We start from the raw sequence: 23,991 nt of genomic DNA on the forward strand, positions 1-23,991 counted from the left end.
CAAGTGGCTGGGATATATACCGTATATCCCACAGAGTTGTTATGGGGCTTTCTATGCTTCGACGAAAGGTGCTAGCCGTTGGCTAGTTCATGGGCTAACAGGCTCCTGGAGCCAATAACCCAAATCTGTTCTGTAACTTGTGGCATCCAGGGACGATGCATAATTGGGGTAGAGGTATAGCTGGCTAGCTAAAGGCAAGCTGTAATAGTCTAAATTAAATAAAGGTAAATGGGGGGGGGGTTACTAGTGGTAGCCAAAATGCGTCATCGGGGCACTTGTAGCAACACCTAAAAATCCCCAAAACTGAAATGGTGAAAAAGGTTTCATGCACACTTAAGTACTACCAACAAACTAATACTGCCAAGTGTCAACATACAGTAGTTCTGTGTTTGTACGTGTTTTCAGCAATTATTTTTAATACATGTCTAATGTATTTATGTATTGACAAATGGACCTTATTACATCACCTCTTTTGGGTCTTAGTAAGCTAATGAAATCCCTAATGTGAATAAGATTTGGGGATGGAAAACATTGTGAAGGCATCACAGAGAAAATGATGATCAAAGGGCTTTTCTTCACATGCCTGTCAGACTGTTTCCTATAAACAGCTATAACAGGCCATGGCTGCTTTATAGCACGCTTAAATTGTATTTTTTTTTCCTCTGTGTTGAGGGGTAACTTGGACAGGCAGCTCACATCAACACATTCAGTATCACAAATTCAATCATGCTCCCCAGTTTTAGCACAAGTGGGCCTGGGAAGAGCTGTTTGCTTTTCACAGCAGAGCTAAACTGAATGAAAAATAAAACATTTAAATGCTGAAGTGACAGAAAAGTACAGACAGTGGCAGCACTCGGTTGAACATATGCATGCCTCAACACTAACAAAGGAAATGAGCAAACCACACAAGCAAATAGGAGACTTTTATTTAAAAAGTCTGGCTACGGTGCTTACATTTGAGTGTAAGGCTCAGTCACTTACAAATACACTGATTTATGAGAAATATTACGCACAAATTACTACATTTTTGTCTAGACTGGACATTATTTCAACTCCATTTACTTTGGCATGAACAGTTTTCATGCTGGGGCACTGCTAGTCGAACATTTACTGCTTCCAAACACCCAGTTAAAAGTAAATGCTATGAAGCAGCATGAAACCCATTTCCCACAGAGAAAAACAAACTAGTTGGCTTCCCGTTTCAAAATATGTGAATGTAAATCATATTTTAAGAAACTACTTTGTAAGTAGACCTCATCAGAAATGCCGCAATATATGGCCATACTAAGTCGGTGCTAAATTTGGCTGAATGAAGATACACTATTTTCCATGTCATATTTTCCAAATGTTACAGATTGCAAACATATTTAGATCTCAATAAAACTGATAAAACTCACTTTTTATATTTTCATAAAAAGTGTCAGCCCATCACAGTAAGTGACTATGCAAGGCATTTTGCATAACCCGTTGACCAATTATTAGGCTTTAACAACAAAATGCAATATCCAAACATCACAACATTTTGGAAAACTGTTTATATTTCTATGATCATTCCATGACAGATTGAATGATGCAGTGTCATATTAGAAAATGTCTGTTTTTGACAAGCAATTTTTGGTGGATCTTAAACATGATTTCATAATTCTTATTATAACACCCAAATGTCACAACTGGTGGGTCGGAAGCCACAAATTTGGGTAAAATTGTGTAGGCCACTGCATACCTGCGGGTTTAAAAGAAAAAATAATAAAAATGTTCCCCAAAGCATTTCAATAGGCACCAATTACACACGGATTCTCACTATTCGCAGGCCGGCCCGATCCCTATCTCTGGTGCAGTTTTTCAAACACAAATCATCGCAAGCCATTTATTTTTGAAGGATTATTTAGCAAAATGAGATTGAAATTATGTTTAAGTGTTTTGGGATCATACTGTAGTTTGGGGTATATTTATATTAGGGTTTAAACTTATTAAAACAGGAAATTCATTATAGGGTGTGTGCATCCATTACTAGCTCATTTTCGCTAATTGCATCGGGGTTTGGTCCCTAAACCCTGCAAACAGCGGGTGTTCACTGTATTTGCAGAGGAAAAATATGAATTATATACTAAACAACTACACTATTTAGTGTCCAACCACAATAAAAGGATGAATCAAAGCACTCGACACACAAGCAGATGCAACAGCTGGAAACACTTCAGTCCTGTAGAGGAGACTCTGCCATTTGCTTCTTCATCTGTTGAATTTTGAGTGTATAATACTCCTCTTGAAGCTTGAGGACTGCCTCCTGTCTTCTTAGAACAGACATTTCCAAATCCATTCTTTCTTGTGAAGTGGTGCAGTGTGCTGCATGTGTGCAAGTAAAGCAGTGGGAATCGGACTGTTCCCCAGAGGCAGCAGAATAATGAGGGCTGAACTGTACTGCGAATTGTTTAGGAATGTTACAAAAAGGGGCCATTTTCTCTCCCGGTGCAGTCGTGGATGGATCTGCAGCATAGGCAGGGAGCACAAGATCTGCCTGCTCGTGTTTAGCTTTAAGCTGTTCGCCAGTGGAGAACATGCTTCCATCTTTAGTGCCACTGAAAGGGAAGAAGATGTGGATTTGTCCGTCAATGATCACTCAGATCTAGTTCAATACATAATTACAGTGGTACCTTCACCAAGTTGCAAGTTTTTCAAGTTAGAACCCGTTGCTTAGTCGAGTTTTTGCTTTCTGTTGCGAGCCAATATTTGAATGAAGAATGAGCCTCAGATATGCCGCTGCTTGAGTGAATTGCAGAAAAATGAGAGCAACAGTCACAGTTGCACTTTTAGCTGTTTACTAAATGGAACAAACAATAAAATACACAGATACAAAATAAAACACTCGCAAGAAGCATGGAGACGACATTGACACTGAAGACTGTGTGCTAATTGGCCAACCCCTGCCACGCCCCCTTAAATAATACAATGTGTGTGTGCGTGACTTTCAACTGGATTACACTTAATAACACCAGTTGATTTCTTTACATTTTAAAAAAAATGTTATGCTTATACAATATAGTCCTATTTTTCTTCATTGAAATAGTAAAAAAAAAATCTATGTTTCAATTTCATGGGGGCTGAAACTGATTAATGGCATTTCCAAACATTTCAACAGAGAAAATTGATATGATGTACAAGCAAACTGAATTGTGAAATCGAACTCGAGAAAAATCGAAATCGAGAAATAATTAAATCTGTAAATCAAGGTACCACTGTATATCATTTAATGAAACAGGCTGAAAAATACAGAACACCTGTTATGTTGACTTTCCACCAAGTCAAAGGGTTGGGAGTCTTCATCTTGTTGCAGTACTGAAGGGTTCATCACAGAAATCACAATCTGGGTCAAAGCACTGAACTGATCCAGAGATAAGTCATCATCTGTGAAAAGCAACAATTCTTTGTTATCTTTGGACACAGATTATGTTACATGGTATTTAAATTAAATATGCAACCATACTGAAGGGCTAACACTTTGTTATAAATTGTGTGTATTTGTGTTATATGTTTGTAATTAACTGAAACCATACGTGCATAAAAAATGTAACACAGTGTGCAAGAGGGTGTAAATGTTACTCACCTGTACCTGTGTGCATCTTCTGTCGTTTAATCTCCTCCCTTGATTTTGCCAGCAGATTTTCCCATTTTTTGCTGCAGTCAGACACAGTTCGCTGCATCTGTGGAAAGGCTGAATTGATGGTGTGTGTTATCTCGTCCCAGGCCTGCCGTTTATCATATAATCCAGTGGTGCATTTCCCTCTGATTACTTCTTTTCTTTCGTGGACTAGCTGAGCAAGAAGATAACACTCCTGGTCTGTCCAATTGGGTCTACGCTTCCTGCTTGACATTGCCTCAAGTTGGAGTGGCATGATTGATTAATTATATTTTATACATTACTGGAATACAGCACAGAAAAGTATAATCAGGGTAGTTATTAAGTCGCGAGGCATAACGGGCACAACACCTACAGAGTGTAAAATATGATGTCCTAAACACGCTATAATTCGTAGTCCTGCGGAAAAACTCGAGGAGATTTAAGACTCTCTGTTCCGCCTGCTGAGTGGAAACGTCGTCGCGTGGTAATGACGCCACGTCCGGGCGACGTGTCAGTTTGTTTACAAGAGGAGTCCCTTCTCTGCTGTAAGCCTCACAGACATGGCTGTGGATATAACGCTACTTTTCAAAGCCAGTGTCAAAACGGTCAAAACCAGAAACAAGGCGATAGGTATAGGTTTCGACTCGACCAAAGATGAGATTTTCAAGCGCAGCAGACCCAAGAATGCCTTCTCTCCGAAGGCGAAAGAAGTGGTAAGGCTTCGCTCGAGCTAACTGCAGCTAACCATCATGCTCGAGCTAACTGCAGCTAACCATCATGCTAGCGCCGACGTAAACTCTAAATAGACGGTAAAATTGTGATTCATGAAAGCGTGTCAATCTTCATTCGTTGGAATATTAGCACGCGGTGTTGCAGAACAAAACACAGTTTCAGAACGATATCTTCATTGCATGTTTAATTGGTCTTCAAATGCTAGCATTAGCCGCCTATACTTAACAGTCAGTGGACTCACTACTGCTCATTTACAGCCACACGAGTAGTGCAAAACCAACGTTGTGCTTTTTTTCGGCTATTGTTGACGTCATTAAAAGTAATGCTTTTTTTTCACGTTGTAGAGGTTGTTGTATGCGGTGCTGAAATGCATTTTGTTGCTAGAGTCATAATCATCTTCCCTTTAATTTAGAGGTGATCTGTTAATCTTCATTGTAATGAATGGTCCAATAATGTAAAGTACAACTAAACACCAGCCATCTTTTCAATGGGTAATGTATGAATAATGTAATGTATTGCCTGACGCTCATTTGCAGGTAATGTTTACTTTTTATTAACCCTCTCGGCCAATTTATGCTGTTGAGCAGTTTTTGTGATAATGCAAGCTTAGTCAGTGTGACAGGTTTTGCTGTCCTGTATTGTTTGCCAACTTCCATTCCTCCACATACTGCATACATGGTATGTTTAGTTGCAATTTGTTGTAAGTAAAGATGTCAGGTCATCTTGTAGCTTCAGGCAATCACCTGATTGACTAATGAGCTTTCAATCAAGGGCAATTTTGAGGCAAATTTATTTGGGATTTTTATAATCACACAGCTAGTTAGACATCATCAATATAAATTGTTTGTAAAACTGTCTGTAGAAAACTCCTCTGTGTTATACTCAGCGGTGCACTTTAAGATTTACAGTCAGTGGTGCTTCCTGGCATGTGTAAAATGTACGGTTGCCCAGGGCAGCATGGCTGGTGGAGCAGCAACATAAAGTATGTATTTTGTAAATACAAATAACGAGGGCTTAACACGTACACTGCGGTAAGTTGTAGGGGTGTTTTTTACACCGCTTCCCCATCGTAGCCCCCCTAGTGCTGTTGTTCATGAGGGAGTTTCAATCATCATGCAGTGATTTTATTCGGAATATTGATTCAAAACATATGTTGAAATAATTATTATTAACTAGAATTACTTTTAAAATGCAAACAAATCTTTTACACAGATATATAAACGTGATTGTTGAATCTACTTTCCAATCAGTCGTAATGATGGTTTCCAGTTTATGATTAATCACTTTCTCACAAGGTTTTGACTTTTGAAACTGTGCCCTCTTCAGCCTGGATTTTGAATGGATGTTCCTAATATTAGTAAAGGGCTGTGGTTTGATCTCGGGTGCAATAGGCACATCTCAACCTCACCGGGTATGCAATGTTTGGCTGATACCCACAGAGGTTCTTTAATGAGATACTTCTTGTACATGAATGTAGATGTTTGGCTATGTCAAGTCAGATGTTGTAAAGATGATCGCAGTGTCAAAAGTGGGCCAGTATGTACATTGGAAGGGTCAGCTCAACACTATTTGCGGCTGATATTATTAATACTGGATCAGATTGTGCTATTGCAACGTTCAACTTGTGCGCATTGTCCTGCTGGGAAGCTGCTCGCCGAACCCCCCTGTGAATGCTGCAAAGTGATTTTATGACGCGTTTGACACTTACACCTCAGATACCAAAGTTCCCCTAAAGTCCTACAATTCTGTATTCAACCCAAAATATGAAGGAAAATATGAACCGGCATCGTGCGAGACATCACTTTTTGTTCGGGTCGGAAGAGTGGGACGTGCGTTTGGCCGTCCGCAGCAACAAATGCCCGTGCGGAAACATTGATTCTAGGCATTGCAAATATGGCTTTCAAATTATTAATGATAGTTTTGAGGCATACATTATTGTGTCGACACAACTCAAGTTTGTCATCTTTTTTCCCCCTGCCCTAAATATTGGATACACTTTAAGGAGTTAAGAGTAAAACCTCTGCCTTGTTCTTGGTGAATACTTGGGCCTATTACGCTACTGTATTCATTTTTAATCATTCTGCTGATTCTTGGAGAGCTACGGAAAGTATTTTTTGAGGTGGAACTTTGTGTGAAAGTCAAACAAATGCTTTTACTTTGATATTCTACAATGTAGCGCTGGCCGATATGGCTGAAATGTGTATCGCAGTAGTATTTATAAAAATAATATTATAAAATAATAAATCGAATAATAAAATAATGAAATAATATTTCATACTAAGCGTTGTAGGTGTTGTATTATTATTTTTTGTATTCAAAATAAAGACTCTGAGAAACATGTAATATTTAAGAAACACAACTATGAAAAAGTATTGATAATAATTATTATTTTATTCATACCAAAAATGATTAAAGTGAATAAAGATAACATTTTAAACAATTGAATTGATAACAGATCAAATTAAATAAAGTAAAACTATTAAGAGGAAAAATGCCATTTAAAAAGAAATAATGTTTCTTCATTCATACGGACGGGCAGTGTGAGTTTGGCGAACTAATACTCTCTTTGTGGAGTGCATGCATTGCGGTTACCCTTACTTAAAATGTGTGTTGATTCTGTGTGATATATTTACTGTCATATTCTTAGTTTGAAAATTAAGACTCTGTGTTTGTTATTGATCGTAAAACATGACAGAAAATGCAACGAAGCCAAGAGTCAGCTCAGGAATCTTGACAAAAAACATTCTGTTGTGGGTGCCAATGAAGTGCAGGCCTATATCAATGGTTGGCAAAGGACGTTTGGCATTTTCCCTCAAAAAAAAAAAAAAAAAAAAGTATTTTTCTCAATGTCATGACGGCTGCTTATACAGCAAGTAGTCCTTTGCCTAACATGAGCTCCATGAAAACAAACCTCTTCAAAGGCGCCTTGAAGAAGCACTTTACATTTCCCTCAGGGAGTCTGGACTTTAAGTTGTGCCTGATGTCAGCCATCAAACATGAGCCCGCTCACCTCAGTCCTGCACAACCAACTTTTTGTTATGTTATGTTACATTGGTATTAGAAGCGGTGGTTTAATAAAAGCAGCGGTGCTGATTCAAAGAAACCTTACTCTATTCCTGCGGTGCGGCTCCCCTGCTCTCTTCCCCCCCTACTGCTCTTTCACTCGCATTGCACATATCATCTGCAACCATCTCAGTGGAGAAATTTAAATTGCCAGTTCGGAATGTCCTGACTGCTTATGGTCCTCTTGCGGTTTTCTCCCACGTCTGACATGGCCAAGCATTTTTCCTTTGTGTGCAAGTCCTCTCTTCACATGCACGATTCCATAAACATACTGGAATAACATTTGCTTTCTGCTCTCGAACAATTTCTTGGGGAAAGCCGATCCTCCCAAGAGCCAGTGATTAAAGGTGGAAGATCAAAACAGAGAAAATATTAAATTAGGTCCCCGGCAACAATGTTGACGGCCGGCACCTAATGTGCAACAGATGTGGGTGCCCTCCTAGATGTGCAGAACGCTCTTTGGAGCGTCACTGACATCGAAAGAACATATTGAATTTGACAAATGCGCCGTGCTTTTCTCAACTAAAATCCAGCTCATTTACAAATAAATTGTAACCAAACAGCATTCCTAACTAGACAAGAGCGAGCGGGTCAGGGGAATCTTTGCCCTTAAAGGGGTCGCTTTAGGGCACTGTGATCTTCATTTCACTGCTCACCTCTTCCCTCGCCACAGCATGCTTCCCTTCTCAAGTTTAAATGGTGGAGGTCACTCTAAAATTGTTAAATTGTGTGTAGAGAGGAGTGCCTGGTTCCCCGCTGTGCTTTTAGTATCAGCATTCCAAAACTGGCTCCCCCAGCGCTCTTTGACATCATTCATTGTGGCCTTCTATATAGAATTGTCGTCACGCTGGGAGGGTTTTGCTTAGGATTTCGATACAGTAGAGTGAGAATTAATTTTTTTAAAGGAATATTCGGCTTACTTGATCTCTATCTTACCAATGTTATTCCTCGATGTGTGACGCGAGCTGTGTTAAGAATTTATTCTAGTGCGGATAAGCGGTACAGAAAATGGTGGACCTGAATGAACGAAATGCTTTATTACAGACTCAGGGTGCAGACACAAACAAACCAGATACACAATACAAAACAAATATTATACACAAGGTAAAAATACTAAGAAGCATTATATAGAAGACGACAGTACCGATATTTCCAGAAGTGAGACTAGTATCGTTTATCACTTCAGCTCCAGTTTGATAAGTGAGCAATAATTTCATTATTTGAATCATTTAGCCGGCAGATAAAATTCATACATCCGATTTCTGAGTACGGCTTGCAGTGTCTTAACCCTTACACTCACAAACATTTCACTTGCACTGGTCCATCTAGGTCGATTGAGTCATGATCAGCTGTTTGCTTGACCTTACACTCCAAAGTAGTGGAAGGCTTCACAATGAAACTTCACCAAATGTTGGCTCATGGACCGACTGTAGCTGCCTGTCATTATTGAAAATGTCATGTCAAATGAATTTTCATACTACTTAAAGGGGAGGTCATTTCAAACATTTTTTTTTCCCAGAACATGTTCTATGCAGGGCCACTAAGTCTAAACACGGCATTCTGATTAATATTGCGTTTGTGGAATATGAGAAATCCACCCGTTTTTAGCTAGCTCGGGGGGCGGCCATTTTGTCACTTCTGTCGGAACTCAGATAACGACCTGTTTTCTGAAGGTGAGCCGTGATTGGTTGTTATCTGAGCCTTGAGCAACTTCGATCTCATCTTCAGTCGACAGAAGTGACAAAATGGCCGCCCCTTGAGATGGCTAAAAGTGGGTGCATTTTGCTGCTTAACTTATATTTCACAAACGCAATATTAATCTGAATGCCGTATTTCAACCAATGGGCCTGCATAGAACATATTCTGGGGAAAAAATAAGATTGGGTTGACTTCCATTTTTAAAGTGAAATTAAATCATTTACCCCAGCACACCTGATGATCCCCCTCGTGTGTTGGTCATCACTGTCTTGATGACTTCTCAGAAGTGTCACCATGACAACCAGATTCTCAGAGGAGAATTATGGAAAATGAGAAGAGCTCAATCCACTGGTTCTTTGAAAAAAAAAACAAAAAACGATCAAATCCCCTTGGGAGATGTACTTGAACTTCAAAATAAAATAAACATGTTGTCACTGCTCACGTCTCCTTCTGTATCAGACCTGCATAATTGAATCCAACATCGCGTGGCGTCAGTATAAATAGCCTTTAGGATTTAAACTGAATCGAGTTAGTCATCTAATTCTGTCAGTTACCTGGATTTAACAAAACAAAAGAGACATTCAAGCCGTTTGGGGTTGGAAGAAAATCTGCTCACTAAACTCTTTCTCTTGTCTTACTCATAATAATCCCTCCTGATGGTTTGTTTGGGCTCAGTCGGGGCTGCAGGCCCAACGAGAAAGTGAGGAGCTAAAGTGGGGGTCTTTGATGATGTCGAGATTAGATTTAGCCCGGCAGACTGTCTCCTTCTCTTTTAGTTGCGAGCTGTCTCGCACACACCGGTGCAGCGGCGCAAACCCACACCGTATTGCATGTTCATCCGTACACATGCGCGAGGCCGCCTCCTTCCTCATTGTTGAGGAATTACTTGCTCTTTATGGTCTTAAGTTACAAGAGCAATTGATCCCCCTGACCCCCTGCAAGCCCTTGAGCTTGTGCTGGGAATCCGAGCTCCAATGTATACACACTGGAGACAGCTCAACCCCCAGAGCAGCACTCTTGACACACCCCTCTGTGCCCCTTTTACACACACACACACACACACACGCACACACCACGCCTGTCAGGCATTTTGACTGAATTCTAGTTTGGGGATTTAGCACTACCTGCTGGCCAACGGGTTAAAACACCGGATAAAAGTATTCAGACCCCGCTTGGAGTCTTGTGGCTTTGAAGGCAAGTCTACTTGGTTGATGTAATTTCTTGTATATTCGCATTCTTATTTATTTATTTATTTTTTAGTAACACGCCTCGTTGAAGCTGGACCTTGTTTTAAAGAGGAAGTCAAACGCAAAATGTTCTTGACAATAATATGCTCTGTGCAGGCCTACTAGTTCAAACACGGCATTCTGATTAATGTTGTGTTTGTGGAATATGAGTTAAGTAGTGAAATCCACCCGTTTTTGTCCATCTTAGGGGGCGGCCATTTTGTCACTTACTGTCAACTCAAAATGACATCACAACTGCTCGGGGCTCAGGTAACGGCCAATCACAGCTCACCTGCTTTCTGAAGCTGAGCCGTGATTGGTCGTTACCTGAGCAATGAGCAGCTGTGATGTCAATTTCAGTTGACAGTAAGTGACAAAATGGCCGCCCCCTGAGCTAGCTAAAAGCGGGTGGATTCCTCATATTCCACAAACGCAATATCAATCAGAATGCCGTGTTTAAACTAGTGGGGCTGCATAGAACATATAATTTGTCAAGAACATTTTGGGGTTGGCTTCCCCTCTAAATATGGCAAACAAAAAGCAAAACAAACAACAAACAAACAAACAAAAGCACCGAAAATGTCTTTGATGCTTGCCGAGCTGAAGCCTCATGACATTTGCTGACGTCGTCTTCTGTGATAGCACTCATGGCGGCTGTTCAAAATGAAATGGTGTAGTTTCATTTTCAGCAGTTCCACTGATCAGAAAAATACAAGCCACTGGGAGGAAAACAAAGAATCATGTAAGAGACTTTTGTTCTATTGAGTACCTCAAAATGACCGAGACCGCAGAACTTTCCTGATGTGTAAATACCACTTTGAGCATCACGTCTGGTTTTCTGATTCTTGTCGACAGCGCGCAACACAGACCGTGTTTAGAAAGCCTTTGAAGCGAAAGACCATTTCAGCTCAACCTTTAATTCGTCTCCCAAGCTTAACTGCTCTGAACAACAATTAACTCCTGACCCCAAATAATCGTATTATTACAAGGGTCGGCTTGCCTGGGTTAGCGGGCGGCCCGCAGCCGCGCCGTACGTCACCCCGAGCAAGAAAAGGACATCTATGTCTCAAACAAATTGCCTCGCCCTGTAAATTCTGACACCTTTTTTTTTTTTTTCCCCCTCCACATTTCCCGAGTCAGCTCAAATAAAACCTCACTTGAGCTCCGCGTGATGCTAGAATGGATGTTTAGCGATATTATTAGACAGCTGGTGCCAGATTACTGCTCACAGGCCGGGCAATTAGATAATTGGTGTTGTTAGAGTGGAAAGGTTGAAGGCCGAAGACATTATGCTATCATAATAATCTCCCACGCTCACGGGCTCCCGTCACAGTCAAAGCCTCTGTGTCATTCTTCAATCCTTAGCTTGTCCGAGTTGTGTCTCGTGCGCGGTCCAACAGAGCCTGCTGTGTTGAGGGTGTGCGCCGCCAGCAGAACTCTGTAGACAGGGAAGCAATTGGGTCTTTTTTCATATTTGACGGAATTACACGGGCAAATATTGAATTGAAGCATGTTTCCTTTGGTTTGCCTGTACACATATACACTCAGCGATAAATAGAAACACATCCTGAATTTAAAGCTTATTTGCCATCACTCTGCCAGCCAGCGATGTGTGCGCAGTAGCTCGCTCGGCGTTTTATTTAGAGCGGCTTGACGTGGGAACGGCAAGTTTGAATGGACTTCGTCCCGCTTGCTGGTGAATTGTCAAAGGTAAATATTGTGAATTCACGGCCGCGGACGGACATTGGTCACCTGTCACCTTCAATGAGCGCAAGATTATCCAATTTAGTCCCGCTCTGCCTCAAGGTAGCCTGAAGAAAATTGCTTCTTGGTAATGTGACATGTTTATAATGACCGCCGAGTAATGTCTTTCTCGCTGAATTTTCCTAGATCATTAACATCACCAAGCTGAAAGACTTCTTATTACAACACAGGAAGGATTATGTGAGCGCGGGAAGGTAAGCCTCAGCTAGCAACTGTAGGACATTTCACAAGATGTGACAAACGCTGATTTGATGCAAGTGTCCAATGCGTGTGTGCTTCTTAGGGCTGCTCGAATATGAAACATATATTAATCACAATTATTTTGGTAAAAATTGAAATCACGAGTATTCAAACGATCTCTTATTTTTGGTACAAAACTAGTAAATGTTTAAACTAGGGCTGTCAATGTTAAAGCATTAACTATGGAGATTAATTTAAATTTTACAACTCATCAAAAAAGATTAACTCAGTTAACTCGGTTACTTTACTTCTTGTGGCAGCTTCCCTCTGCTCACTTTTCAGCCAAACTTAGAGGAAAGTCAATGTCACAAAGACCGACTTTTACGTAGTTTTACTTTAAAAAATTGCTTGATGGATCATTGGAGAAATCCAAAATAATCTGCGCACTTTGCAAAGCCGCATTCAAATACCATTTTAGCTGTACGTCTTTGGCGTATCGCTCAAGAGTTGTATTTTCCATGAAAAAGGTTGTATTCAAGGATCAAAGAAACTATTAGATCAGTCTTTGAATCAAAATCTACTTTTATTTTTTTCATATTTATTCCAAGAGTTTACTCAAGCGAGCTTTGTAAAAAAATTGTCATTAAAAAATGATTAATCGCGATTAATTATGGAAAATGTTGCGATTAATTAGTTAGAAAAAAATTTGATAGCACTAGTTAAACGTAAAAAATATAAAGACAAGTACATGTAAGTAAGTTTCTTTTGAACCAAACAAAATGGATCAAATTTGTTTTTAGAAAATTGAAAGAAAGAAAGTGCAAGTGTGTACATTCAATGATTTCCTTGTGTAAACAAACATAGTGCTTTGGATATAAATGTATATTAATAATTTTTACGATTATGCCAATTTTGCAATCACAGAGTGTAATAATCGTAACTGTCAATGAATATCGATTAATTGCAGCTCTACTGCTTCTGGTGAACCCGACCAATTGGTGTGGTCTTACGCTGCAGGCTCCAGTCTACTTGTCGGCAATAATTGAAGTGCAACCAAGCACAGAAGGATTAATGTCCCGGAAAAACTGTACGACTTCCTCTCTTCAAGTCTCAACCACAACACATTAACTAAACGTCAAGATGTCTGTAGTTAGGTGAAGCCTAATTTTCAAAAGCGGTGGGAAAACCCATCAACAATACATTTGTACGCATTCAGGTCTCATCTACTTGAACTGTTTGTGCAATCTGATTTTGTGCTTCCTTCTTGTTCCGCCACCTAGACTTTGTTTTGGTGAGAATATTTTGGACTTGGCACCCTTAACTTAACCTTACTTTTTCAACATGCAAAAAAGAGCTACTTCTTCCATTCTGTCAGGTATTTTCTGAATGAAAACAAATCAGAATGCTGTAAAAAAAAAAACGGCCATGTATAGGTTAGCTTGCACAGACGTTCCGTTTCATCTAAACTTCCCCCAGACGTTTTTACAATTTACAGTATTGAGGGTTGATATCGTGTGCCTTACAGTCTCATCTCATCAGATCTCACCCGCATGACGGATAGCGAGCGTGATCAGATTGACCAGGATGCCCAAATCTTCATGAGGACATGTTCGGAAGCCATCAAACAGCTACGCGCTGACGGTGTGCAGCCGCTGCAGTGACTCGAGAAGTTGCGTCGTCTTTAACTCACATTTTTACGTCACTTTGTATTTGCTTCTCTAGCTGACAAGCAGGTGACAGCAGCCCAGACCAAAGAGCACAGGGGCGCAGTCTTGGACCTCATTGAAATGTACTTGAAAGGTGAGTTGGTGCGAGTGAAAATATGATGTTTGCTGCGCCGTAACTTGGTACAGTTTGGCCGTTAAACTGTTTGTATTTGCCTGAATGCGCGTGCTCGGAATGTTTTCAAAGGCGTGTGCAAGCTGTACTCGGAGCAGAGGGCCATACGAGTCAAGAGAATGGTGGACAAGAAGAGACTGTGAGTATTTGTTTCTATTATTGTTGCTTCTCCTCATTTCCTGATTATAAACGCGAGACTCTTGATTTCAGGTCAAGACTGGGATCTGAGCAGCACAGTCGTGCGGACAAAATAGTGGACGGGGAGCCCAAGGAGGAAAAAACAGTGAAGGAGGAAAGCTCTGGTATGTCCGTGAATTCTGTTTATTTGATGCTTTGCATGCTATTTGGTATTTTTGGCTTTCCTGCCACGCTGAGAGTTGAATTTCTGCTCAGGGTAGTCCGTATCTCCGTGAATTTGCAAATGATAACTCACTATGAGGAGGTACGAAGAAAATGTAATTGAAAAATTTTATTTGAGAAACCTAATTTTCCCTTCGCTTTCCCTTTGTTTGAACGAGGCACACGTGACGTTTACATTCACACGTGATGGTTGGTCAGACAGTCCGGAAGCCCAAAGTATTTGCAAAGCAACTTCTACAACACTACAGGGAAATAAACAACTTGAGGATTCATAGTCACTGTGTGAATCTTTGTGTGATTTAGACAAGAGTGCAACAGAGGTGTTGGACCAAAGCGTTAACCTGTGGGAGGAAGGCAAAGTGGAGGACGAGCTCTCTCCCGAGGAGATCCAAATGGTTTGTGACTCTTGAGACTACAGCGCGTCTCACCGCTGATGTCATCACAGTTGTATTTGGAACTCAACTCAAGAGGGTGCTCCCACCCCACACTCTTAAGTCAGAGGATAAATTGATGGCTGAAGCGTTAATGAAAATGTAATTTACCAGATGATGATGATAAAGCAACATAACTGTGGGATACGCTACGGTTGTATTTGACCTTGCATTTTGCGTGATTTCTCTGTTGCCGCATGCAGGACTGACTCCTGATTGTTTGTTGCTTGTATGCGTGCAGTTTGAGCAGGAAAATCAGAGGTTGGTCAGTGAAATGAGCAACCTGGTGGATGAAGTGAGGTGAGTCACCGAAGGTCAACTATTGTTACCTCTTAAAAATATCAAAATGCCCAACTACGTACGTAAGAACCCGGTGATAAATCCGACGGGAAAAGGTTTTTCGTTCTGGATTCAACTCTCGATTCTTGCGTCCTTGCGCCAGGCAAATCGAGGGGAAGGTTGTAGAAATCTCAAGACTGCAGGAAATCTTTTCTGAGAAAGTCCTCCAACAAGTGAGCTAACGGCCCCTACTGATTTCAGCGTGTTGTTTTATTTATTTACTTGTTAGTGACCTGTTGGTCCTCACTTTTCATGGCAGGAGACTGAAATCGATAACATTCATCAGTTGGTGGTTGGCGCTACAGAGAACGTTAAAGAAGGCAATGAGGATATCCGGGAGGTGAGCTTCAGAGAAACAACGCATGTGCTTTACATCCCCGCACTTCCTGGTGTCGAAAGTCACTTTTGTTTGTGTCACAAGGCCATCAAAAACAATGCCGGCTTCCGTGTGTGGATCCTCTTCTTCCTGGTGATGTGCTCTTTCTCGCTGCTCTTCCTCGACTGGTATGACAGCTAACAGGACACCGTCAAGGACGAGGGCACCGTCGGGCGGCTGTCCGGCTCGGTCTCGTGATCAGGTGACGGCTACGCCAGATTGAGTTTTTAGATTTAGCGTGTTGGACTTGAAAGACAACAGACAGTTGTTAACAGATTATTGTGGCCTCCTCTTCACCAGAGTTATTTATCTGCTCAACACAAGTTAAAGGCAGCCTCTGCGGATGGAGCCACACTCGGATTCAGCACCCGTCTACTTTTTGGGATGGCGTGGTGGTCTTGGCAACAAATGTTTGATAAAAGGCAAACGTCATTGGCTGAGGAAGAGATGCATGTTCTCTTGCGCCTCCTTTTTTAACAACCTTAATGCACTACAAGGTTCCCCCCAGATGAGAATTGCTCTAGCCTTGCAGTCTGTTTTTTTTTTTTTTTTTTATTAGAACAATCGTGCATCCATAAATCTAACTTCACTGTCAGAATGAGAATGTTTTGCCTTCTGCAGCAGATGGTATGACTAATAAAATAGCTCATCGCTCACATTGTCATCTCCGGGGTATTGTCAGTGACATTTTCTACCATCTTTTTTGATTTCAAGCTGAAACATGATAACAGATAGTTAATATTTTCAAATGTCAGGTTTGGCGACAAAATTGAGAGCAGATGAGATACGAAATCTGTTCTGGACAAGACAATTTCATCAGATTTATCAATTATACATACTAGTATTTGTTTTGGTTTTTTTTTTTTTTGGGGGGGGGTATATCTACAGTGCTCCTGTGCTATTCACAGAGGACTGATACAATTAGTGAAAATCTGCAGGTAAATTATGGCCCAACAAAGCTTTATAATTGCCTGTAGAACGGAGCTAGACTTTTTTCCTTGGTGGGGTGTATGGGGGAGCCAAGGATATCTCAGGGTTTTTTTCCAAACCCAGAAAATTCTTCAGAAAATGCTGATTAAAAATTCATTACATGGTCCCTACGGGGGATTGTGGGAAAAAAATGCTGGAAAAAATAGGAAAAATACCCCAAAATCAATTATCTGGCACTTTTTTTGGCACCTACTGCCAGTGCTGTAGATGCCAAAAAAAAGCACTTCATTGACTTCAAAATAGTTCATTTGCATCAAGATGGCGCCAAAGTAATACTGTACTTTTGTTTTGGTGTCAGCACAAAAGCAGCAATCACTTGTTGAGTTTTTCAGCAAACAACAGAGAATAGTTTGGAGAGAAAAAAAATCAGCAATTAGGTGAATTTGCCAATGGCGAATTACAAATATATGCGAGGGTTCTCTGTTGTCACCTTTACCTTCACCATCATATAGATTCAACGCCGTTGTTGGTGGGAAACGTGGGCACTTTATTTCAGTTCTTCATTTAACATTTAATGTAGCAAATGCACTTCAATGGTACTTATTACACTGTATGAAAATTAGGCATTTGTGACCATATAACAGACACGTACAGGAAAACAAAGCATCAGGACAAGCAACTACTTTCAGATTGTTCCAACTCAAACAGTCAGCAAATCGATGGCTCCCGCTCGCCATGTGTTGACATTTATAAATGCAAAGGGATGCACAATACAGCGTCATTACTATCAAAGCAAAACATTCAGTAGAGCAGCATAAAAGTGATGCCAAGAAATGTAGCATTTAGTTTCAATCTTGTGTAGACTGCAAAAAGCACACTGTGCTTCACAAAAAGGGTGGCAATTGTTTATAAATACACCTGATACATCAACAAAGAAACATTTTACAGCAATATTATGCAGAAAGCAGTTCGGGTCAAACTGCACAAGCAGCACAACCTAAAATTGTGCAAAGTACATTTGTTGCTGGTGCAGCCAGTTGACATTAAGCTTTTTGTCACAACAATTTAGTAAGATTTTGTACAAAAAAAAAAAGTGCTGTACTCAACCAGAAAGCAGCAGCACTGTTCTCGAATACAGTCATTAATACAGCTGTGAAATGATAGCGAAGAGTAACATGTTTTGCTCATTTGTAGAGTGACGCAGTGGGTCCATGTTACTGTTAAAAGCAGGGGCGGAGCCAGAATGGGCGGGCCTGGAAAAAATTCCTCCTATCCCGACACATCGTCTATTCAAATAAAATGACAAACTGAGTCATATGAAGTTCAGATCTTCCGTAGACAAGCACAATTATGCCATTCTTGATATTCAAATAAAAAAAATAAAACACAAATTCAAAACTAACTAACTAATTTAATACAAATTTGAAAGTATTTTTTTTTTCATGAATCTCACTGGGTGGGCAGTCTGTCAATCCCCGCGGGCCTGTGCCCACCCATGGCTCCGCCCCTGGTTAAAATTCTTGTTAGAACTGCATATAATACTTAACATATTCTATGGTTTCCGACTGAATTAAGTTTGACACCTCAGTGGCATTTATGCCGCAAACATTGCTTGATGACAACTACAGTATTCAAAACAAAGTTCTATTTTTTAAGGGGGAAAAAAAAAAGCAAAAAATACAGTCCTAATTGTCGTGCGTGCATTTTCATCTAAATGTGTCACAAACATGAGATAGTTCACAGTCATTTCACTAAATTTGAGTTCTAATGTGTGTATATGTACAAAGTTAACATCAAGAGTGTGTGTGTGGAAGGTGGGGTGGCATTTCTACATGTATGTATGCCACTCTCAGCTGCGTATCAATAAATAACAGCATATGCTATTCAAACAAACCGTGAACCCGGCAGAAGCCTCATTTTGCTGATCACAATTTCCGCACATTCAGCCGACCTTGAAGGCAGCACAGCACCTCGGGCAAGACGAGCACATTTAGCAGCAGGACTCAGGTTTGCTTGAATGGCACAACCATATTTATTCTCCCTCAAGCGGGTGAGGCCCCGCCCACTCGGTTAGGCCAGCTTCTGTGCCGTCTCTGTCTCTTGCTGGGTGACCTTCTCCTCAGACATGATGGTCATCCACGGCGATACAGACCGAGTGATGGTCTGCTTGGCGATGTTGTAGTGGTTGATGAGGGTGAAGAGGCGCCCGCGGCCCCCCGGGCCCTGATGGGGGAAGTTACCGCCGTATATCCCGGCTGGCATGCAGCGACCTTGCTGCTCCACAGAGAGATGGTCATAGGACACAACAGAGAAGGTCAGATTAACCCTTCATATGTGGCGTATATCTCATCAAAATTACTACAGAATCTTAACCACAGAAATATACTTGAGTAGGCGAACTAGTGCTTTAGCCAGCTAGCTAACCCTCGAGGTGAATTTAATGTCTTATTGGTTAAATTGGAAGTCAACCCCAAAATGTTCTTACTAAGAAAATGTTCCATGCGCCTAAATTAGTCTAAACAATGCAGTCTTGATTAATGTTACGTTTGTGGAATATGAGTTAGGAAGCAAAATCCACCCCTTTTTTAGCCTCGGTGGCGGCCATTTTGTCACATTCTGTCGACCGAAAATGACATAATAGCTGAGGGCTCGGGTAACGACCAATCACGGCTCATCTGTTTTCTGAAGCTGAGCCATGATTGGTCATTAGCAGAGCCCTGAACAAGCGTGACGTCATTTTCAGTCGACAGAAACTGACAAAATGGCCGCCCCCTAAAATGGCAAAAAAACGGGTGGATTTTACTGCTTAACTCATATTCCACAAACACAATATCAATCAGAATTTCGTGTTTCGACTTATGGGGCTGCACAGAACATTTTCTTTTAAAGAAAATTTGCGGGTTGATTCCCATTTAAAGAATCAGTCCTATTATTATAGTTAGTTAGTCCAGATTCTGAAGGGCCTGGGCCGATTACATTATCATGGCAACACACAGAGGCTTAAGTCTGATTGTACATAAAATCTAACATCCACATACACATACTAGAAGCAGCCGAGGGAAACTGCTCTGAAATGAAGAAAATAGACTGCTGGGAAGAAATGAATACAATTTCACGGAACCAATAATAGAATTTAGGTTGTAAAATGTAGGTCAGCTGCGAAAGCCTTACTCCTCCTGATGGTTTGCCACTGTGGATTTCACACCTGCGGGTCTGTTGTTTTGCTCTAGAGACCCAACATATGCATCATGTAGTATCTTTAAATAGTTGTTCTACGCTTTCGATCAAACAAATGAGCTTCATATAAGTCTATACAATCACAAAATGGCAATTCTGTAATATTTCAAATGTGTTCATAATTACAACTGTTTTCGTATCTACATTAAACGTATACTTGGATAATATAATTTAATTACATTGAATTGTTTTTATTGCTGTCATTACTTTGGATAGAGCAATATCATGTTCTGCTGCCTCACAGAGAACAGTGTGGCAACCACGTTGATTTGAATTGACAAACGTGGTTCCTTGCTCTGCAAAGGGCCAAGTAACTTGCGAATAAATCCAAAAGAACCTTAGCTGTAATTCACAGCTAAAAGAAGCATAGGGGGAGAAAAAAAGATGGATGACAGCTCAGCACCTTATCACATTATAAATGGAAATTAGATTGTTGGAAAGCTCAGGTTAAGCGCATAAATCATCGCAAAGCGAAGATGAGACATTTGACTTTTCATTCAATAAAAATAAATTAAAAAGCCGTGCATTTGGCAGACAGAATGATGACCATTGTGGACAAGTGTAATGAGTAGCAAACCAAGCGTGAACATACATTTGACAAAAATCACAAGCGTTACGCACCGTGTACACGAAGCTGTCAGGGCACGGCTGCTCATACTGGTAGACCTTGTAGACCACCAGGAACACCACACACACCAAGAAGGCCAGAGCACAGATCACCAGCAGGGTCACCTGAAAGGGAAACACCAATCAATCATGACATCACACAACAGAGTCGACAGCAGTTAGTTGCATTGATTACTAGTCTGTAACGCTCGCCTGTCTGGTCCTCCTCAAAAAAATATGACACCACATGCGACCGGTTTTAGAGGCCCTTAAAATGGCTCCCTGTTTGTTTCAGGGTTGATTTAAGGTATTTTTATCAATTTATAAAATCATTATGAAGTTGTAAACCTCCCCTAAAGGTGTCTATACGTGCCACAAGATGGCGGCAAAGCACTACTTTTGTCAAATGAAACTCCTCAACCCACTTCAACATAGTTCCTTGGCACCAAGATGCCGCAAAAAGGTGACAAAGTGCTACTTTTGCCTAAATTAAGATCCTCAACTCACTTCAGCATATCATCACTGTCCTGTGAAAAACACTTATGTCCATTTTTTTCAATTTTTTAATTTTTTTTTCAAGAATGGGGTTCTGCGTTACAGACATCCTCTTAACGTGATGGGGTTTTTTTTGTTTTAATTACAAAATTGGACATACGTGTTTTTCACAGGACAGCGGCGATATATAAATAACAGCGTACATAAATGAGTCCAGCGTCAATCCCGGGAAGACATTTCTTTTGAACCCAAGCGAATTCAAGAGTGGCCCATCGGAGCAGCAAACACAAAGCAATGCAACAGGAGGTTCTCAAAGATCTTTGAGGCGAGGACTCCCCGCAAGCACTTCAAAGCTCGTGTGAGCTTAAAAGAAGTTTTGATCATACCCGACAACGGCAAGCTCATCTGTTGGCTCAGGACTAGCCAGGACTGTTTAATTCAAGCATATATTCAAATGCACTGTACACGTTTGCCAGCCAGGGAGGTGGGAGACAAGCTGCCTTTGGGAGTCCCATCGCCATGGCAGCAGCTGATTTAATGGGAGGGGCTGAGGGAAGTGTCAAGTGAATCATCGCAGAGCATGATGGATTCTTGCGTCAAGTCGCAGGACAGGAAGTTGAAGTGGGTCAGAGCCACTTTGATTCGGTGATCAGGTGTCTGTACTTCAAGATTTCCGTTGACTTTTTAATTTTACCCGCTACTTTTAAAAAGAGCTACGTGTACGTTCTACTCGTTTTTCAAAATAGGCTTGTTACTTACTCTTACTAAATGTTACTTACTATTCCAATCCTTGGCCTTATTTTGGAGAATTGTTTGATGTTGTTGAGTCCGAAAATCATAGACTGTAGTGTACACCTTACCGGTATTTTCTGTGATGGTAAATTTTCAGTTGTTCTTATTACCAAATTTTTCATCTTATGCAAGTTTAATAAAAGAGGAAAACTTTTGAGTGCATACGTTTTCTTTTCCATGGTGCCCAGTTATCAAAACAGCTATTGTTAAAAGTAAAAAAAATCTGTTTTGCTTTTGTATTTAAGTACATCACAGAGCGCAGGAATCTTACTTTGAGTCGCTCGGACACGCCTTCAATGATGCTTATTGAGAACTCTGCGATTTTGGGTGATCTGTTCTTGCCCTTCTTGCTCTCGCCGTCATAATCCGCCTTTGTCTTCACCACCACCTGAAGCACACACACACACACACATAGGTACATTCATACAAGCAGGAATAAACTTAATTTGGAGCTGCATGAGCTAAAACTGAGTTCAGGAGGAACTGTAGCTTGGAAAATAGATACTCTCACTGGCCACTTCATTAGGTACAACTAAGTGTGACACTGTTATACAATTTGTTTTAATTAAGGGACATATCGGATAACGGATGGGTGTATAATTTAGTGTCATCTAGTGGTGAACTAATATAATGCAACGACCTAGGTTCGAAGCGCGTACATTTTGAATCACATGAACTACAGTGCCTCAGAGAGAATACGCGTCGCAGGCCTATCACCAAATACTTCAGCAGAGGTGCAAGCAAAATGTCATCACAAACGACTCCTCATATTCCCTCAAGTGATAAAGTAAGCGCATTGAATTTGTTACACATGATGCTGAGTAACTATATTTGTTTGCCTCCTTCGGTTATCCGTCGCAAAAAGATGGGGGCGAGACTTGGCAAACTCCTGTAGGGGAGGCGCGCCCTATGTGATATAATTTGCAATTACTAGACCTACGATTATATTTTTTAAAAACTGTATGTTGATGTAATAGAATTTTTTTTTTTTTTTTAGCATATTATTGAAATTAATAGTGGGTTTTTAAAAAGAATGAGCACTGAAAAATCAAAACATTCTACACTGCCTCTTTAAGGTGGATGAGCAGTAAGGAAATTTGAAGACATTTGAAGATGTTTTAATAATAATTATACTAATTACACTCAAATCTAAAAAAAAATATATATATATATATATATATATATATATGTATATATATATATATATATATATATATACATATACATATATAATGAGAAATCATGCATACCCCACCCCCACCCCTAAAATAGAGCTTTAGACGGTCCAATATTCATCCGACTTCAAATATTTTTTATATATAAGTAATATAGTCCCTACCTTGTCCGGTGGAGGGAAATGAAGCTGGCTGGCATCTAAAGGTGTGATGAGGGGGATTGTGTCAAATCCGTCTTCAGAGGCCACCTTCCCATTGTTTTTCTCGCTGAAATTATTCCCCAGTTTAACCATTTTGTGCGCGCACCAACCTGGATGGAGGGTGAAGATGAAGAGGAGAGGAGAAGAGAGGGGGAGGGGGAGTCATGCACCGGCCTTTTATTAAGCATCATACGGCGATATAAACCATCGTTTGAGTCTGAATTGGCTTTTCTTCTGAAACACGATGCATAAATAGCATCACAGCGCTGTGAGGTGTTGCCTTTGTGGACCGTGGGGTGGGGGGGAAATCACAACAATCGCGTCACCACCAAAATAACAAATATCAGAACACTCACCTTGTCAGCCGAGTGTATTGTTTTGAAAAACAGATTCTATTTCTGTGGCTTTCCCTCCTTAAACGGCGCCGTGTGTTGTTGATTGTGTCACACAAGAAAGCGCCTTAACGTGTGACGCAGCCGCTGTGAGGAGGAGGAGGAGGAGGAGAGAAGAGAGGAGATGAGAGGAGAGGAGCTGGTGCACGCTATGGCCAAGCTGCCTCAGTCCCCTCTACATGCTGCATGCTGCACTGCAAGTGATGTAACGTCCTCATTGCATCCGCTGAGCACGTCTCTCACTCGCATCCGGTTGGGTCGCCACACGAAATGCTGGGGGCCCAATTCTAAAACACGCAAAAGTTTAACTAAAACATATACTGAATCAACAAAACACTCGTTTTTGCTCCCATTTTCTCTATTCGACGTGGGAAATTTAACAATCATAAATGCAAATCGTCACTTTCTTAAAAAATAATAGCCTAAAAGCCATATTTTGACCATCATCCTCCCTCCCACAAAAAACAACAACGTGATTTATTTATTTATTTATTTATTTATTTTTTATTATTATTTATTTATTTTCCTTAAACATCT

The 23,991-nt window shown here is 40.7% G+C and overlaps 3 protein-coding genes across 4 annotated transcripts; 1 reads left to right on the top strand and 2 right to left on the bottom strand.

Moving 5' to 3' along the window:
* Positions 1–910: 910 nt before the first annotated feature.
* On the bottom strand, positions 911–4,548 carry LOC147142405 (uncharacterized). Of its 2 annotated transcripts, none has more exons than XM_086041823.1 (3): positions 3,611–4,548; positions 3,279–3,405; positions 911–2,579 (listed from the first exon to the last, which is right to left on the bottom strand). In XM_086041823.1, the coding sequence occupies exons 1-3, from the start codon at positions 3,891–3,893 to the stop codon at positions 2,198–2,200; spliced, it is 792 nt and encodes a 263-aa protein (XP_085897949.1). In that variant the 5' UTR covers positions 3,894–4,548; the 3' UTR covers positions 911–2,197. The 2 variants fall into 2 exon arrangements, with proteins under 2 accessions (XP_085897949.1, XP_085897948.1); XM_086041822.1 differs by having other exon boundaries at positions 3,605–4,532.
* On the top strand, positions 4,088–17,790 carry stx18 (syntaxin 18). The gene is made up of 12 exons (XM_086041821.1): positions 4,088–4,332; positions 12,229–12,296; positions 13,808–13,923; positions 14,005–14,082; positions 14,194–14,260; positions 14,332–14,423; positions 14,785–14,876; positions 15,154–15,212; positions 15,355–15,424; positions 15,511–15,591; positions 15,673–15,829; positions 15,928–17,790. The coding sequence occupies exons 1-11, from the start codon at positions 4,180–4,182 to the stop codon at positions 15,766–15,768; spliced, it is 972 nt and encodes a 323-aa protein (XP_085897947.1). The 5' UTR covers positions 4,088–4,179; the 3' UTR covers positions 15,769–15,829; positions 15,928–17,790.
* LOC147142407 (neuronal vesicle trafficking-associated protein 1-like) lies at positions 17,087–23,648 on the bottom strand. Its single transcript, XM_086041824.1, has 5 exons — positions 23,419–23,648; positions 23,027–23,172; positions 21,959–22,075; positions 20,416–20,526; positions 17,087–18,831 (listed from the first exon to the last, which is right to left on the bottom strand). Exons 2-5 carry the CDS (start codon positions 23,153–23,155, stop codon positions 18,628–18,630), a joined length of 561 nt encoding a protein of 186 aa, XP_085897950.1. The 5' UTR covers positions 23,156–23,172; positions 23,419–23,648; the 3' UTR covers positions 17,087–18,627.
* Between the last annotated feature and the right edge of the window lie 343 nt (positions 23,649–23,991).

Source organism: Filicampus tigris, chromosome 9, assembly GCF_054856515.1.
Source record: "Filicampus tigris isolate MCC_2025a chromosome 9, RoL_Ftig_1.0, whole genome shotgun sequence".
Lineage (NCBI taxonomy): Eukaryota > Metazoa > Chordata > Actinopteri > Syngnathiformes > Syngnathidae > Filicampus > Filicampus tigris.